Source organism: Homalodisca vitripennis, chromosome 5, assembly GCF_021130785.1.
Source record: "Homalodisca vitripennis isolate AUS2020 chromosome 5, UT_GWSS_2.1, whole genome shotgun sequence".
Classification (NCBI taxonomy): Eukaryota; Metazoa; Arthropoda; class Insecta; order Hemiptera; family Cicadellidae; genus Homalodisca; species Homalodisca vitripennis.
The window spans coordinates 21,819,175-21,837,126 of NC_060211.1; the positions used below are offsets into that span (position 1 = coordinate 21,819,175).

At 32.4% G+C, this 17,952-nt stretch overlaps 1 protein-coding gene across 1 annotated transcript in view; it reads left to right on the forward strand.

The window, feature by feature from the left end:
* Window positions 1-7,197: 7,197 nt before the first annotated feature.
* LOC124363376 overlaps window positions 7,198-17,952 on the forward strand; it is a 76,968-nt gene continuing 66,213 nt past the window's right edge. The window contains exons 1-6 of the mRNA XM_046818627.1: window positions 7,198-7,355; window positions 13,363-13,451; window positions 14,758-14,844; window positions 14,951-15,101; window positions 15,307-15,431; window positions 16,973-17,057. Of these exons, the coding sequence (XP_046674583.1) occupies window positions 13,390-13,451; window positions 14,758-14,844; window positions 14,951-15,101; window positions 15,307-15,431; window positions 16,973-17,057 (510 nt within the window). The 5' untranslated portion in view covers window positions 7,198-7,355; window positions 13,363-13,389. The remainder of the gene's footprint in view (window positions 7,356-13,362; window positions 13,452-14,757; window positions 14,845-14,950; window positions 15,102-15,306; window positions 15,432-16,972; window positions 17,058-17,952) is intronic.

Genomic DNA, 17,952 nt, shown 5'->3' on the forward strand with positions numbered 1-17,952 from the left:
TTCGTTAAAATTCATTAAAATGGCATGGAGTTGCTTACAAAATCATCGACCTCTATCTTCCCTCTATAGAAATGAGCTTCATACAAAATTCCAATTCTACTGTATTGCTCATTTCTGTAGTCATTTTAAAGTTTTATATGATTGTTTTAGGTTTATTTGTATATTTATTTATCCTGAAATTTTCTCATTGCCATTATGGTTACCCCTAAGAACAACGTAAAAAATGATAACATTTCTTTTTTAACTTTGCAGCTTGCTCTTTAACATTAGGCAAAATCAATGGACTTCCTTGGGCCAAGGCGAACCTTTATTAGATTTTCAGCCAACCATTTGAATGGTAATATTGGATTAACATTAAGAATTACAATTGTTAAAAGATTTGCCCATATGACTTATGAATACAACGTTACATTATAAGTTTAAATGGGATGCAGACGAGTTTAATAGCAACTCAGGGTTGAGGTATAAGCAAAAGAATGTCTGAGGCAAACATGTTAAGAATTAACAAAAATTAATAGATGATTAAGTCAGTCCAAAATATAAATTAATCAATAGTTACTAGTTTGTATATCTTTTATTACATAAAAAGCTATAAATAAGCCATAAATAAAAAAAATGTAATATAACATACAGAAAAAAAATTAATTGTTACTTTCTGTTACAAAATATCAAGTAATGGAAAAAACAGCTGGAGAAAACTACCGAATTGGACTCAAAACAAAGGTCTTTCTACTTATAGGTTAATAAAATGCAAGGCCTGTATGCATTCCTTCCCCAGGCAGGATGTTCTGATCTTTAAAGTTGTCGCTAGAGTCTTATTCTTGATCTTCCAGATGGACAATGCTTAAAATATCTGAGGTCAACTTAGTTGACTTTGAGATTATAAAATAATGCCTCCATTCGCATTTCTATAGCTGTGGGTGCTATGGTCTCATCTATTGCTAGATCAATATCAACTAGAAAATCAACAAGGTGCATTCCCCAAATTCCTGTTCATAGATGTATACTTGGGAAAGTAAACTGAATCTTACTATGATTGGATACCTTAATACTATTCTTTATCCTTACTTTGGAAATTTAGTTTCAATACAAGTGATTGATGCATTGAAATATGTCACATACTGACTGTGGCGGATGTACTTGGCAGTTACTTTGTTTGTCCATAAATTGGTACGTCTTGAGCCACAGTTAAGATACCTTCAATTCTTTAACTAGTAAGTTACTAATTACTTTTGTTCAATGTTTTATTATATTCAAGTGTATTACTTCTAAAAAACAATAATCACAGACTTGAAAAAATTAATCCAATAAATGTTGGCCAAAAAGTGAAAATGGTTTACCGTGATTAATAAAACCCCCTTCGTTAGTGAAAGTACTTATAGAAAGATTTATATTCTATGATCTTATCCCTAAAATTCATGGGAATCATTATTGGTTCATCTATCCAGGGTTAAAATTGAGGCAGTTTAAAACATTACAAGTTTGGAGAGTGTCCCAGCAGGGGTACCTATGACGTTTATATTTTAGGTGTGGTACTAGGTACTACAAAACATTATGGATCACTTAAATATGGGTAATACAATGGATGTCCAGGAGTGGCACGTCACTAACCAGAAATTTAAGGATCTTGGAGTAAAGAGGGCTGGATCAAGGTCTAGTTTACTTCTGAGGATGACCGTTGGAGTGAGTGGGCCTCCCTTTATGTTCAGGATGTTTAAAGCGGAAACACGAAGAAGTATGCTTCCTCCTGCTCGCTTTTACTGAGACAGCACTAGACTGCTTCTGAGGTGACATGAATGAGATAGAGCCTGTTGTTCCTCCTAATAGGATCTTATCAGAAGGTGACTCCTAACCCAAACCTTTGACCTACCCATCCGAAGCAGCGCAAAGGTTTTTTTAGGACTAAACGAGGAAATAATGAGATGTTCTTTATTTAATTGCCGCAGGTTTGTGAAACAGAACTGAAAATTAGGTTGCTAAGGTGGCTTTTGTTTAGTCAGGCTCAAATCAGGAGCCTCATTCATTGTTCATATTGAAAAGTTTCGCTCCCTCTTATTATACCTCTTGCCCATAAAATGAATCTACTACGACTTCCATTAAGAGAGATAAACACAAAGGACACTGCGATACAAAATGTTTTGAATGCTGTCTCCAGCCTGGGGCTCCACCTCCTTGGCTCTAGACGTGTAATATCTTTCGCTGATTGATAGTAAACAAGTTTGGAGAAATCAGTATACGCTCTTGTGTTAAAACTAACGTTATAGACTGGTATTTCTAGAAGATTTAATGGTCAACAGGTCTTGACTTGGTGATTAAATAGTCATTCAAAGATTTAAATTTAATTTTTTATAAGTATACCATAGAGGAGGAAAAGTTATTTGATTTTCTTTAACCTGTGGCGCTATTCACAGGGTATTACCTAGTTTAAAGTTTTCTTCACTAACAAGATTGCGGTATATTATTTACTGAAAGTTACCGTAATCCAGGAGTTCTGTTCCCTTGAGCCTATTTTGTCCATAATAATGGATTTAAAGTTTTTGTTAATAAAAGAAAATTTTAAGTCGAACTGAGTGGAGAATATTACAGGACAGGTAGCCGTCGACAAGATCACAATTTAAATTTTCAAACAAATACACTATATTGAAATGCCACTCTAACATTATTCTCAATCATACCACTTACATTCATGCCAAGGGTATGATTGAGAATTCATTCAAGGCCAATTTTTCCAACTTCCAGTGCCCGTTATCAGTTTTATGATTCTGGAGACACTCAGTTGTATACCACAACGTCATCAGAACTATAAACTGCTTGGAATACTAAAATTAAAAAAAAAGATTTTGACAACTGATGTTTTACAGTTTATGGAAACTTTTGGATAAACGAACTCGGTCTATAAGGGCAAGAACCAGTTTTTACACATAGCTGCTGTCCTTTCTCTCACTTTTGAACGCCTTGATCATTTGTCGAAGACACAAAATATATATGATTATCTCAAGAATATACAGAATCAGTAAAGAAAAGTTTACAGAGTTTTGAACATGTTATTAGAGAATTTTATAAAATTAATACTTGCAAATAAAATAAATATATGATTATTGCTTTTGAATAAAGTAAATAATTGTTTTTTTAGCACAGGGTTTCACTCAATAAGGAACCGTGTATAGGTGATGTAGAAATAGTAAAAACATGGGAAATTGTATTGAATACATTTTTAATATCTCGTAATGATAATTATGAATACAGAAGTAGACTGTCTCGATGCAATGAGAGGCTCGTATAACAGGTCGGGGTGTAGAGCATTACACAATATGAGAGCCGATGTGCACAAGATAACCCTTCACATAACAGCGAGAAAGATAACGCCACAACACTCACTTTCCGATGGAAGTGAATCATAAAGATAATACTGTATTATAAACAAGTTGTTCATCTCTATTCATAATATAGCCACAATCAACCCACTTTTATCTTATCCTTTTAGTACCAGGAAAAATTTCATTATTTTATTAATCATGAGCTTGAATTGATCTATTATTTTTCATTAAGCTGAATTTTTATTGCATATAGTTAGTTGTATACGCAGAGTAAAAATATCTGGAATGTATCTTTGTATCTATAAATAAGGACTTAGAAATTGTCTTACGTCATTAATATACCCCATACTTTTAAAGGAATAACCTGTAAGACACCATTGGTGGTTCGGATGTCACCTTTATGCCCCATGTTAAGTAAAGAGGGCTTCTTAGACCTGGTAAAATAAAACATCTTCACTTTAATTTACTATAAGGTTACATAATCTGCAATGAATCATAGTTAAAATAATAAATTATGTTGAGAGCTTTAATGAGACAAGAATGGTGATAAAAAGTATGAAATGAAATTTACCCTTAACAAAATGACAACTATTTAATTATTTTGAAAATTAAGGATTAAATAGTTAGTTTTATTACATGAGCTTTATAAAGAAATAGTTATGAAATGAAAATTTGAACAGTGTTCAGTATCAGTCGATCGCCTTTACTTTATTATTTTTAATATTTAATAATTATTTTAGTGTATAATATAATTTTTAATTTTCTATTGTGTTATAATAAACATATAAAACACATGATGATGAGATTTAATTATACTTTTCACATCATATGCAATGTTTACACTTATAACTAACATATGATTGATTTATTTTTGTTTTTAACAAAATATAAACAAATTCTTTAAGTTTTATTGTTCCGCTGTAAGTATATTCATGTAAGTAAAATATACTCCAGAAAAAAATTGTTGAGCATTTTTCTTCTTTATAAAATAATTGTGAAGAAACCTTATTGGTTTCTAATGAATTCAAAATCTTAAGAAACTCTCTAGTTTCCAATCCTCAAGATAGATCTATTAAGATCCCATAGATGCGATGTAATAAGGTGTGAGTTACAAATCTAAGTCGTCTTAATGGCATGTTATAATATCTGGAATGTATCTTTGAATCTCTAAACAAGGCCTTAGAAATTGTCTTACGTCATTAGTATACTCCATATTTTTAAAGGAATAATCTATAAACCACCATTGGTGGTGGTTCAGAAGACACCTTTATGCTGTTGGTCCGCTTAATAGACGGGCTTTGAAGATACGAATCGCTTGAATTTGATGAAGGTAATTTAAAGGTTTAAACATTTAATCATGTTTGATGAAAAATAACAAATAAACGAACAAAATTTTTATTGGTTGAAATGAGAAATATGTTGGATTTTTTTGAGGTTTTTTAATTTGAGAACTTCGTTGGCCTGAGACGACATATCTCTATATAAGGATTCCTTTTGATGTTAGTATTCAATGCACTGTTAATTTTGTTGCCAATGGCGCAGCGTATCGGCTAAAACGGTTATTGCAAGATAACCGGATCAAGCAACGTCTAGCGTGGCTGCTGCTTAGATGGACCGTTGAGCGATCCTGTCCTTGCAAGCAGCACGCCTGCCCGGACATTGGTGGTGGCTCAAAATTTCCCTTAAGCCGTTGGCTCCCAAGTTAGTGTTAGAGTGGGCTTCTTTAGCCTTAGGGCTTTTCAGACTTAGGGGGAATTTAGCTTCGCTTGGTAAAATAAGACATCTTTACTTTACTTTACTTTTAATGTTGTATCTCGACAGGTAGAAATGGGGAGATGAGACCTTTCTCAAATAGAATAATACAATTCAGCTCCAGACTGCTTTAGGCCTTCTTGTAGCCAGGTACAGTCTGAGGAGCTTCTTAGAGTCTGAATCGTTACGCAAGGAGTGGAAGGATACCATTATATACTTAGTACGTGGTTACTGGATTACGTGATTGATAACACATTTTTCTGTTTCAAATGGTGTGCCCTTTAGTGGGTATTTTAATCATGTTAACATTTAATCTCGTAATTTTTGGCACTAAGTAGCTTAATAGCAAGCAAATGGCTTTGGAAGTCAACTTAAATGGCTCAATTGTGTTGGACTGAAAATGTCAATCACCTGTGAAAATGCTACCGTTAGTTTCCTTAGCCAGCTTTGAACCCTTCCCGTGTACCTCCAAGTCCAAAGACTATAAGCAAAGTTATAAGTTATAATTCCGTAAAAAGCAAAATAATTCGAATCTTTCTATTTCTCGCCCTTATACTTTCCAGAAATATGGCTCATGTACTATAAATTCTAATGTATTTGGGTTTTATGTTTTATTTTCAATTCTACTGCACTATCTTTCTCTTAAATCCTGCAGCTTTTGGGGAGCTATCCAAAAATAATTGTGAAAAAAGACAGATATTATCTGAAAAAATCTAAGTCTTCTAGGCGTCCTTTAGGTCTCTCTGCAGATATATCTTCCTTTCTCCAAACACCCTCCTCGTAAGAACCATAAGAAAAGTTGAGGCTACATAATATAAAGCTAATATATACACTGTTGAAACTTTTCGTATTCAAAGAAGTTCATATTAGATAGTTAGCTATGAACTGAAGAATCTTGGATCATTGGAAAAAGTTTAATTTAACATCACTGGCAAATAAATAGACATTGACCAATATTCATTTTATACTTGTGAGGCAACTTCACAAAATGAATTTCAGTTGCCTGATGATGGAATCATTGATTCCAAAAGGCCTCACAAGAATAAAATTAGTATTGGGAAATGTGTATTCATTTACTAGTGGTATTAAATCTATAAACTGTCTTAATTTTATTTACTCTGCGTTTATAAACATTATTTACTTTGGACGCATAGTGAACAGTTGTTCGTAACAAAAAATGTTATATATTAGGTAATAAAACACTATTTCCCACCAAAATCAATTATGATAATTATTGCTTCTGAAGTATAATAAAACATTATTAATATATCACTTTCAGTATTTAAATAGTATTTTACTAAAACATAAAAATTGTATTTTTACGGCAAATTTTGTAAGAACTGGATAGATAGAAAGGGTCAGGCAATATTACATTTCCTCTTTGATCTTTCGAAGCTGAGTAATTTACTTCTGAAACCCGGTTGCATATTTGTTATCATCTCGGTTAGTACTTCTGTTATAAACCGTACTTTGATGTTTTGAAATCGATTGGTTTTTAATCATCTTGTAAATTCAATAAAAGATGGTTATATTTGCCAAAATTGATTTAAATTTTCATAAATTTAGCAAAAGGCTCAAGTCTGACAGATTGTTTTGATTTGATTGTGGATTGGAGCTTTAAAAAGTAAGAGTTGTTTGTTTAACCAAAAACAGGGATAAAACAGAATTAAGATTAAACCGATTATAAATCCATACATTCTGTATAAATAAACCAAAAGACAATTCTGATGGGCATAGATAGACGAACAGACACGTCAAAGCATTATAGTAGGATACAGGCAAGCAATTTAATTTTGATAGCATAAAATTTATTTTAGTTCCAAGAAAAACAGGTTTTTCAGAGTAAAATTCCTTAATTGTATTTCTGGATGTTCCCTAAATTCAAGTTAAATTCCTGCAGAATATCTTACCCAGTTTCAAGTCAAGTACTCTTCTCATTTATATAAGAGCTCGAAAGATTTTCTTAAGCACTTTGTAAGATATGTCATAATCAATATCTGACAACGATTGTCAGCCGAGTATCAGCCACTGTGGGAACCACGTGGTTTGTAGTAGCTGCAGCGATACGTTCTGCTAATCTCTCACTTGACTTGCAAGGAATAACATACGATAGTGTTAATAAGCGAGATAACTGATATCGCAGCGGAGGTAACAACAACAGTCGATTCTTGGAGTTTGCGTGAGTGATATCGGTTAAGCTTTTATTATAGACGGGAAAGTAAGTTTGGGCTTCATATAATCCACTTAGATTGAATAATATCGATAACCAGTTGACTAACCGAACAGGTATTTATTATAAGAACAAAATGATTTATATAATTATAATTTTTATTTTCTTAACATGATTTTACAGATTTGTTTTATGTATAGATCGTTTACGATATTATAAGTCAGTAACTAAAAAATAAACTGTTATTCTTTTTAGTGTACAAATGACATCATAAATGGTGAAAAATCAAACTTATGAAACATCGGTATTAAAACTATACTAATTAAGTGTAAATTAATTAATTGTTTGTATAAAAATATTGTGATAACTAAACTTATCACATTCATTTTTAAGGTCAGTTAAAAATTGTTCACACTTTTAGGCAGGTAGATAATTTAGCCTATAAGTGACATTTTTAAAGATGCTCAAAGACCTATACACTATTTTGATTAAGAAATATTGGAGAAAACGAGACTATTTCTAATTCATAGACACTTTTTAATATAAAATTGTACACTTGCCAATAGTGAAAGTGCACTGTTCAAATGTCATCAAACTACAATACTATAGAAAAAAACAAACCCCTACACAACGAAATGTATTTAGTTCCTACCTATTGTGTATTAAAAAAAAATTGAACAGGCAGCATTCAAAAATTTACTTTCAAGCCCTCTTAAATTGATTTGGATAAATAAAATCTTTCCTGGTTGTGAGGATTTTTACTTTAGAACCTACAACAAATTCCAGTTCGTAATTTTTAAGCACCGTCAGAGAACCGAAGGAATATTTTTACATCCTCAGATTTATCCATCACTTTTCTTTGAAAAGTCGTAGTCCTTTTCAATTTATATCTGAAATTTCAAGTAACGTGGTAGGCAGTATTTTACATGGGCTCTAATACCTTTATGCAATTTTATTTTTAACAGGCTTTAAAATATGTTTCAGTATCTGACTTACACACACTGAAAGTTTCCTGCAGAAAATATGTAATAATAAACTGCGATGAAACTGTTTGGCTACCACGTTCTATTAGGATTTTCAATTTTAATGTTTCATAGGAATTAAGTGATGTTTCTAAATGTAATTATATGTACAAGAATGACAATTGAATTTTCGAACGATAATTATTTGTTTAAATTCTTTACCTATGTATATATTCGATAAATTTTTAAGAGTATATTTTACTTCAGACAGGACCATATTGAAATTGTATTGGTGTCTCCTTCTGTCCATCCGTCCCTGTGATAAATCTTGATAGAATGATCCTACAGATTTGAAACTGTAAAAGGTTTCCTGTTCGTGTCCTATTGATTTTTTGATCAAATGCAAAAGGGCAGTCCATCTGCCTGTCTGTCCGACCATCTATCCGTTTGCGTAATAATTATTATTAGAGAAGTCCTAAAGACATGAAATTTGGTAATAAAAAACTGGTAACACCAGACAGGACCATATTGAAATTGTATTGGTGACTCCTTCTGCCCGTCTTTCTGTTCGTCCATCCGTGTGATAACTCTTGATAGATAGGTCAAGAGTTTTGAAACATGGTACAGGTTTAATCTTCGTGCCCTATTAATTTGGGATCAAATACAGAAGAACCGACTGAGACTGTCTGTCTGTCCGCCCGTCTATTTGTCTATATAATAACTCGTGAAAGAAAAGTCCTAAAGATATGAAACTTGGTACAGGGTTTGGTACCGACAGTCCGTCTGTCTGTTTGGCCGCCCGTTTATTTGTCTGTATGATATCTCTTGTTGTAAAAGTCCTAAAGATATGAATCTTGGTACAGGGGTTGGTACCGACAGTCCGTCTGTCTGTTTGGCCGCCCGTTTATTTGTCTGTATGATATCTCTTGTTGTAAAAGTCCTAGATATGAATCTTGGTACAGGGGTTGGTACCGACAGTCCGTCTGTCTGTTTGGCCGCCCGTTTATTTGTCTGTATGATATCTCTTGTTTTAAAAGTCCTAAAGATATGAATGATGGTACAGTGGTTGGTACCGACAGTCCGTCTGTCTGTTTGGCCGCCCGTTTATTTGTCTGTATGATATCTCTTCTTGTAAAAGTCCTAAAAATATGAATGTTGGTACAGGGGTTGGTACCGACAGTCCGTCTGTCTGTTGGCCGCCCGTTTATTTGTCTGTATGATATCTCTTCTTGTAAAAGTCCTAAAAATATGAATGTTGGTACAGGGGTTGGTACCGACAGTCCGTCTGTCTGTTGGCCGCCCGTTTATTTGTCTGTATGATATCTCTTGTTGTAAAAGTCCTAAAGATATGAATGATGGTACAGGGGTTGGTACCGACAGTCAGTCTGTCGGTTTGGCCGCCCGTTTCTTTGTCTGTATGATATCTCTTGTTGTAAAAGTCCTAAAGATATGAATGATGGTAACAGGGTTGGTACCGACAGTCCGTCTGTCTGTTTGTCCGCCCGTTTATTTGTCTGTATGATATCTCTTGTTGTAAAAGTCCTAAAGATATGAATCTTGGTACAGGGGTTGGTACCGACAGTCCGTCTGTCTGTTGGCCGCCCGTTTATTTGTCTGTATGATATCTCTTGTTGTAAAAGTCCTAAAGATATGAATCTTGGTACAGGGGTTTGGTACCGACAGTCCGTCTGTCTGTTTGGCCGCCCGTTTATTTGTCTGTATGATATCTCTTGTTGTAAAAGTCCTAAAGATATGAATCTTGGTACAGGGGTTGGTACCGACAGTCCGTCTGTCTGTTTGGCCGCCCGTTTATTTGTCTGTATGATATCTCTTGTTGTAAAAGTCCTAGATATGAATCTTCGTACAGGGGTTGGTACCGACAGTCCGTCTGTCTGTTGGCCGCCCGTTTATTTGTCTGTATGATATCTCTTGTTGTAAAAAGTCATAAAGATATGAATCTTGGTACAGGGTTTGGTACCGACAGTCCATCTGTCTGTTTGGCCGCCTGTTTATTTGTTTGTATGATATCTCTTGTTGTAAAAGTCCTAAAGATATGAATCATGGTACAGGGGTGGTACCGATAGTCCGTCTGTCTGTTTGGCTGCCCGTTTATTTGTCTGTATGATATCTCTTGTTGTAAAAGTCCTAGATATGAATCTTCGTACAGGGGTTGGTACCGACAGTCCGTCTGTCTTTTTGTCCGCTATCTTTTTCATTACGTTCTTTCAGCTTCTTCGGTACTCTATTACATCTTTTTATTTTCTAGTCATTTATACGAAAATGAGAAAAATACGCCAAAACCATATTCTTATATTTAACACAGAAAGCTTATTATATGCTCATCTCTGGTATAGTATAGTAACTAACAGCATGTACTAGCAGTAATACACGATTAGCGGTCTATACCGTGCTCTGATGGAGGCCTGTCACTAACTATCCAGAGGTGTCACTACCGTATGCTGTGTTCAGTGTACTAGACACCGAGTGTTCAAGGCCTCTATAACATGAGTGATGGCCATGGATTAGTCATACCCAAGCGACTCGTGGGAAAAAAAACACACCATTCTTGTCTAACTGGTGGTCTAGGTATCTTTCAGTTCGTATGCTGGGTTTCTTCCAGACTTGCTAGTAACTTTTGTGAAAATAAACCATTTAAAATTTTCGATTTACACATTCGCTGCAACACGACTGATGTACCTGTCCGATCTTATGGCAGCATAAATATTAATATGAGTCCACCTAAGTCAGTGTATTAATTTTGATACCATATAAACAAACTGCATGATTGTTACGATAATGATATTATTTTACACGACGTATTACACGATCTTGGCATAAATCTATAAGCAAAAGATTATTTTCAATTATAATATGAATAAATTTCTATGATAGAATTATCCCAATGATGACTCAGAACATCATTTCACAAAATAAACGGATTGTAATGGTAACCAATCACTAAACCTGAGAGAGTAAAGTGAAATTAATTTTTGAGTATTAAAAGTACTCGCTCGTCTTAATATTCTTATTTTTAATAAAATAATGCATTTTAAATATTTTAACGTAAATTAGGTGAATGCTATTTTAAATACTAATAAATGACAGTTATTATAAAATTCTAAGACTCCAACACAATAAATAAAACTTATTGGAACATATGCCAATGAAAACAGAATCATTGTTTTATTGAAATTTATACAAAATAATTGAAATTAATTTATAGTACTTTTTTTCTCAAGAAGCACTTAAGTTTTGAGAAGTTAATTAAACAATTATTAATACAAATAAATAAGTTAATTATTAAATTTTAGGAACAGTTTTGGATAGAGTCCTTTTAGCAAAGCATGTAATGTCAACGTTTATGACATAACAGTTTTATAAACTATTACTTGAAATTATTTCATAATACTCAATTATTATGTGGAAAATTAACTTATGTAATGTTCTACCTTAGAATGTTTACAAAGGTAAATAATTTAAAATAATAGTGAGTACCTCTTTAGTCTATATTTTGATATTTAAGTCTAAACACTCTATACATTGTGTACAAAAGTTAACAGGAATGCATTTTCCAAACAAAATTTAAGCGTTAAAAGGAGAAGATAAAATGAAACTGCCACTAAATTAGAAAATATTTTTTCAGTTTGATTAAAATTCAATAAAAAGTAAGGGAAACAGTGGACTGCTGACTATATACATGCAAACACATTTTTCCAGCTACTGGTTAAACGATTAATCTGAATAAACACCCATATCAACATTAATTATGCAAAATTATCCGTTTGGATATGTGAATTAAATTATTGGGCCTTGAAATAACAGAAACATAAAAGCGATGAGGTAAAGGGTAATTCTTATTTTATGTACTTTAATATATTGTTTCATTACATCATTGACAAATAAAAATATTACCACATACTTTTAAATTGTAATCGTTCCAAGTGATGATAGCTTTATGTGAATGTTGAGTTTAGCTCAATTTACCTTTCTCTTACTGCAGCGTCTGAAATATGACGTTCCACAGACTTAACACTTGTAATATGAAAGTTATGTATTCGTCTGAAGAGATCCAAAAAAAGTGACAAAAAAGCTCAAAATGAACTCGTTTATATTATCATTTCGACACCAGAGACATCCACATATAGTATGTGTTGGAAACTCGGTTGCTCAACCTTGCTTAGAGATCGAGTCTTAAACATCGTAGTGCAATCAATTGTGCAACCAATGAGACAAATATCATACCTCTTTACCTAGATTACACTATATGTTGTAGTCTATGTGTCTCCTATCACTCTCGTCGCCAACTTGTTTTAGATTTCTTCAGACGAAGAACATGACTGGGAAAATCAGATTCCAGGAGTCAAGTCTGTGACAGCGTCAGGAACTGCACTTAGAGGAGGTATTCTGGGGCTAAGCCACATTGAATCAACCCTTCCCACCATAGATATGTTATGTGTAGATGACTTTATATTCTGCTAATATTTGTTTATGCCTCATAAGCAGTAGTTATATCATCAGTCATCTACATTATGGGGTTAAAAAGCCTCTGTTCTTTATTTCCTTAGACATCCCCAATCATTTCCAAAGTAAACTAAGGACTTTGAATCATTGTAATCATTACGTCTAACAATTCCAGTTTCGGGATGATTTTGAACAAAAGTGGGCCCTTATGTAAACAATTCTTGTTTTAACTTTTGGTTGTTTTGCATGTTGTACACTATTTAGAATGTTAAAGGAACTAATAGCATAATAGTGTACATTGTATTCCACAAATTAAAATAATAGATAAGTCAGTCCGTTGAAAGGCTTTGTAGTGAGTAATGATAAATAGGGGATAAATGAATTAGTTCTAATCTAAACAGTTTCTTCGTATCAAAAGACCTTGACTGAAATAAATGGGAACATCATAAAAGTTGTGCATGTATAAATTACAGTATGTAAAGTATTCTTATTGCCAAGATTATACTTCAATTCTTTATTTGAATTAAAATGTAACGTTATTAGTTATAGTAATTACATATGATCTAACTTCAAGATTTTATTTTAAATTAAGAAACAAAGTTAATTAAATCTAGTAATAATAAGAATATTCAGTTTATCGTTGATAGATAAAGCATTTTTTCGTTATATTATATTTTGTAATGTTTTATTTGTTTTTCAGGAAATAAATGTAGTGGAATTGATAAGAATGTCGAAACCTTCTGAAAAAACGCCCTCGTATGATGCCAATGCAATTACGAATTCATCTTTGTAAGTAAACCTGCGTAATTTGTATTTCTTGTACACAAGGTATGAGCTAATGAAGCAGATAGTTAAATCTTCAATAGAGGATCAAGGGATAGTGATTAACTTCGGCCTTATATCTGGCAATATAGTCAACAATCTCCAAGGTCTTGTTTACTTACTACGTTTAAATGATAAGTTTGTGGCTTATTATGAAAGAGTTTATGTTATGATTAAAAAAATGAGTTGAATGTTATCGTCACCAGACAAGATATGTAGTAGGTAATTTTATGATGATACATGATATGAATGATTATTTGAATGCTTATATTATTAATATAATGATTGTGACATAAATAATTACGATGATTATGCTAAAGATATGTAGTTGGTGACGTTCATAATGCGCTGGATAATCTTAAAAAAATTTAAGTGGACTTGGAATAAAATAGCATTTTGTATTGATCAAGTCATTTCAGTTCTTGTTTAAATACATGAAATAGGACCTTGAAATATCAAATCTTAGCTCTTTAAACATATACTATAAACGTTAAGACCAAAGGTCAGGTCTTTATTTTTTATAATCTATTGATGTTTATACGTACATAGGCAGAGATATTACTTCTTTGAAGTATTTTAATATGTTCAGTAACAATCCACAAAGGTGTACTAACATTACAATACTCAATAATTTAATTTGCTTCATAGTAATAAGATAATAGTTTTAATTTATATTTTTCATTAATATTGAGACTTACACGTTAAGATATGAAATTAAACGTTGATTAAATAGTATTTATATAACTGCGTAAACATTTAACCATTTTCACATCGTGTGTTATGTCCCAACTAAACTTTCGTAAGATTTAATGAACAGGTTACCTAAAATCTAATGAAAGTAAGATTTAAAATGCGTAGTTTTGTAAGAATGTAAGAAAAAAACTTCCCTCTTACATGGGAAGAGTATTCTGGAGGCCTTTTAACCAAATTTATATATATATATATATATATATATATTTAATTTTAATCATTGAAACACCATATAGCAGGAAGCGTGGCAAGGGGAGGACCCCCCACCACCACCGAACAGCCTACCCCTCTCGCGGGTAGTCTTGTCTAAATACAAGTCAATATCCTCACCCGTTACAGTACTTACTACTTTTGGTTTGGATTGTACCACGTGGTTCGGTATGTACTGGTAAGGGAAGGGTGGCTTTTACGCATGTGGTGGTTGGGCTTCAAATAATTCGGTCTGTGCCCTAACATTTAGTTTCACACAATTGTGTTAATCTTAATAACCAAGGACATTTACTGGATTTACTATTCTTTACAGGGTTAACTTGACGCCTAACGAAATATTTGAGAAGGAGGAAAAACCACGACAGAAAAATGCACCCAGAGAAGGAAAACTTGCCACATCGTGAGTAAAAATACAATTTATTGAGACTAAATTTACGATGGTACTTAAATTATCGCTACTTATTTAACGTTCAAGTGTTATAGTATTATTTTTGCCTAATGCTTAGTGACACGGGGACGGTGCTGCATATCATCAAGAGCAACTTGGGCTCTGGGTTGTTGGCTATGCCCTTCGCCTTTCATAACATCGGTCTCCTGATGGGATCTGTCAGCACCGTGATAGTCGGCGTAGTCTGTGCTCACTGTATGCACATCTTGGTAAGTACAGGTTCCTCAATTATGAGTATTGAGTCGGGCCTAGTGCTATAAATAAAGAGAAGTAATTATGAATTTGGATTGTTTGATAAATTAAGCTTACAAATGGTTTAAGCTTGAGTGAGTACTATGAAGTCCTGAATTCCTTCGCTAAAATGAAGACCTATTTAAGTTAATTTCACTAACTAATGACAGACTGTTGTGGCAGGTCAAGTCATCTCAAGAGCTGTGTTACCAGCTCGGCAGGACCTCTATGACCTATTCCGAGACAGTTGAGGCCGCTTTTCTGTTCGGCGGAGGACGGCGATTCAGCAGGTGGAGTGGTGTAATGAAGTAAGTCATATTCCACATCTGTAGTAAGGAATTACGATATAAAAAATACAGATTAAATTTTGTTGATGGTATTATATATTAGAACTTTAGTGGTTGTTTCTTGAAGTTCATTACAGTATTACTGAATTGTACACTAAATTATATCACGACATAATTAATTTTGTTGACATTACCACGTCAGAATTTGAAGTAAAATAAATATTTGACTTATTACAAAAGATTTATAAAGCCGATTCCATGGCTGCATAAACTTGATAATGAAACGTAGTGGCAAAAAGAGCAGAGAAAATTATCAGCAATTGCTAAGAATTAAAATGTCTACAGAGCGATTTTGGAGATGACTCGTACGAATATCTGAGTGGATGTTTACAAGCAAAATAGAAAAATAAATATTTTACTCAATTTAAATGATTTATAAAGACAATTCCACGGAAGCAGAAACGAGATAATAAAACTTAATTGAAAACAGAGCAAAGCAAACTACCAGCTACTGCTAAAAAAATTTATTAAAATGTCTACAGAATGATTTTGGCGATGAATCATACAAAATATCTGAGTGGATTTTTCTAAATAACAGAATGACTCAGAAAAAATATCTGAGTGGAAGACAAGGAAGCTTTATTATTTTATAACAAATCGCCAATATTAGATCTAACTTTGTAGTACTAAAACAATAAATGCCTTGTTACTCAGTTTATTAACGCTATACATTTTTATATTTCAAAAACTTATAATTATAAACAATCTTCAGTTAAGAAACATTCGGAAATGATTTAAATGTTCGAAAATACATTTTATGTTGAAGTAATTGTGAGAATCAATTTTATTTTATTTAAAGATATCCGCATTTAACACAAATTTTAAGTAGCATTAATATGTAATAAAATTTATTATTTTGCAACATAAATTTGCCTTTCCGTCTAAATGATAAAATGAAGTGCAAAGGGTTCTAAAACATTGTAGATGTTGGGAAAGCACACTTCCACACCTTAAAAGAAAATATACAATAATATTTTATTTTGTAGGGTAATAGAATTTATAATTTAGAATAGGAGCACAATATTGTGTTGCAATATGAACAGTTGAGAAGTCTTTGGTAACGTGAACATTACTTATTCCGAAATAAATTTCACATGTTGTGTGAATTTTGTGCTGTAAATTATTAGTTTCTTTAATTTTAAGTTAAAAATAAAAGTATAGCTATACAAGAATAACACTATGGAATAATAATTACTCATTTAAAATTATTAGCCTACCAAAGTGGATGAGATACAATGATAGATACATGCTTACTTCTATTTTAAAGCTTTATCAGTGCGTTATACTTGTTTAAAAATCACTCATCTCAATGCTTAAAAACGTGCAATAGAATAACAAAATAAATAGTTACAATAGTTATTCAGCACCTTAGACGTTTTATAAGAATAACTTTTATATCCCACTTTGGGAGTAACATTGCTACCATTAGTATCAGCATATGGGCAGAGGTCTTGTGTATGTTTTATAGAACAAATTATCGTAAACACGTTTTTCTTTTTCAGATTCGCTTCTGATTTGTTTATGTTCATTGCTTATTATGGGGTGAATCTGGTGTACGTCATTCTTGTTGCAGACACAGCTAAGCAGGTAGTGTAATTAACATTGTATGAATAAATTAACTTTTACAATCGTATCATATGTTAGATCATTTTGGAATGTGGATATGATAAAAACTTGGCTATTGAATTTTTGAGATTTTTTCAGATGTAGAATCATTAGTATTTTATTTCTTAGCATGTAAGCACAACATTAAATTTCTTTATTGAAACATTATAGTATTATCCTTATAAAAAATTATTTTTAATTTTTTTGAGAATTTTGTCAGACGAGCAGAATAATATGATCATTACTTTCTTAACCTCAGTCATATAGGACTGATCAGTAAAAGATGTTTGTAACAATCCTATCATTTTCATCATAGCGTGAGATCTTCTTCTTTTAGTTTTTATACTTTCGATTAGTGAACGTGTGTGATAAATGTTATATATTCAAGGCAATAATTAGGGAGAAGGAAATCCAAACGTATGTAGTTTGTAAGAAGAGTAAGAACATAAAAAACTTATTAGTAGGATTATTGTTTAGTTTTCAGTATTTTTTCTAAAATTATAAATATTTTAGATGTTACTATAAATCGGGTTTAATTAAACAGAAGAGTAAGTGAAGCTCAAAGACTATAGAATCAACTATTCAAAGGATGAAATCACTGGCGTTGAATGCAATATAGCTTCTGATATATTTCACTTGGTGACAACAAGAGATTAAGCACGTAGAGGGTTTACTGCAAAGTAAGTTTAAAATAGTAAATTTGTTAAAAAAATAGTTTTCATAAAAACGTTTAGTTCATTGAATTTAACATAATGTATTCAGAGAGGTTTTTGTTCAGGGTAAATAAAAATACTCCTTATGAAAGACAGTATTATATCACTATATAATAACGTGTAATGAAATATAACCTAGGTTTATATATTTTTTTAAAGTATAT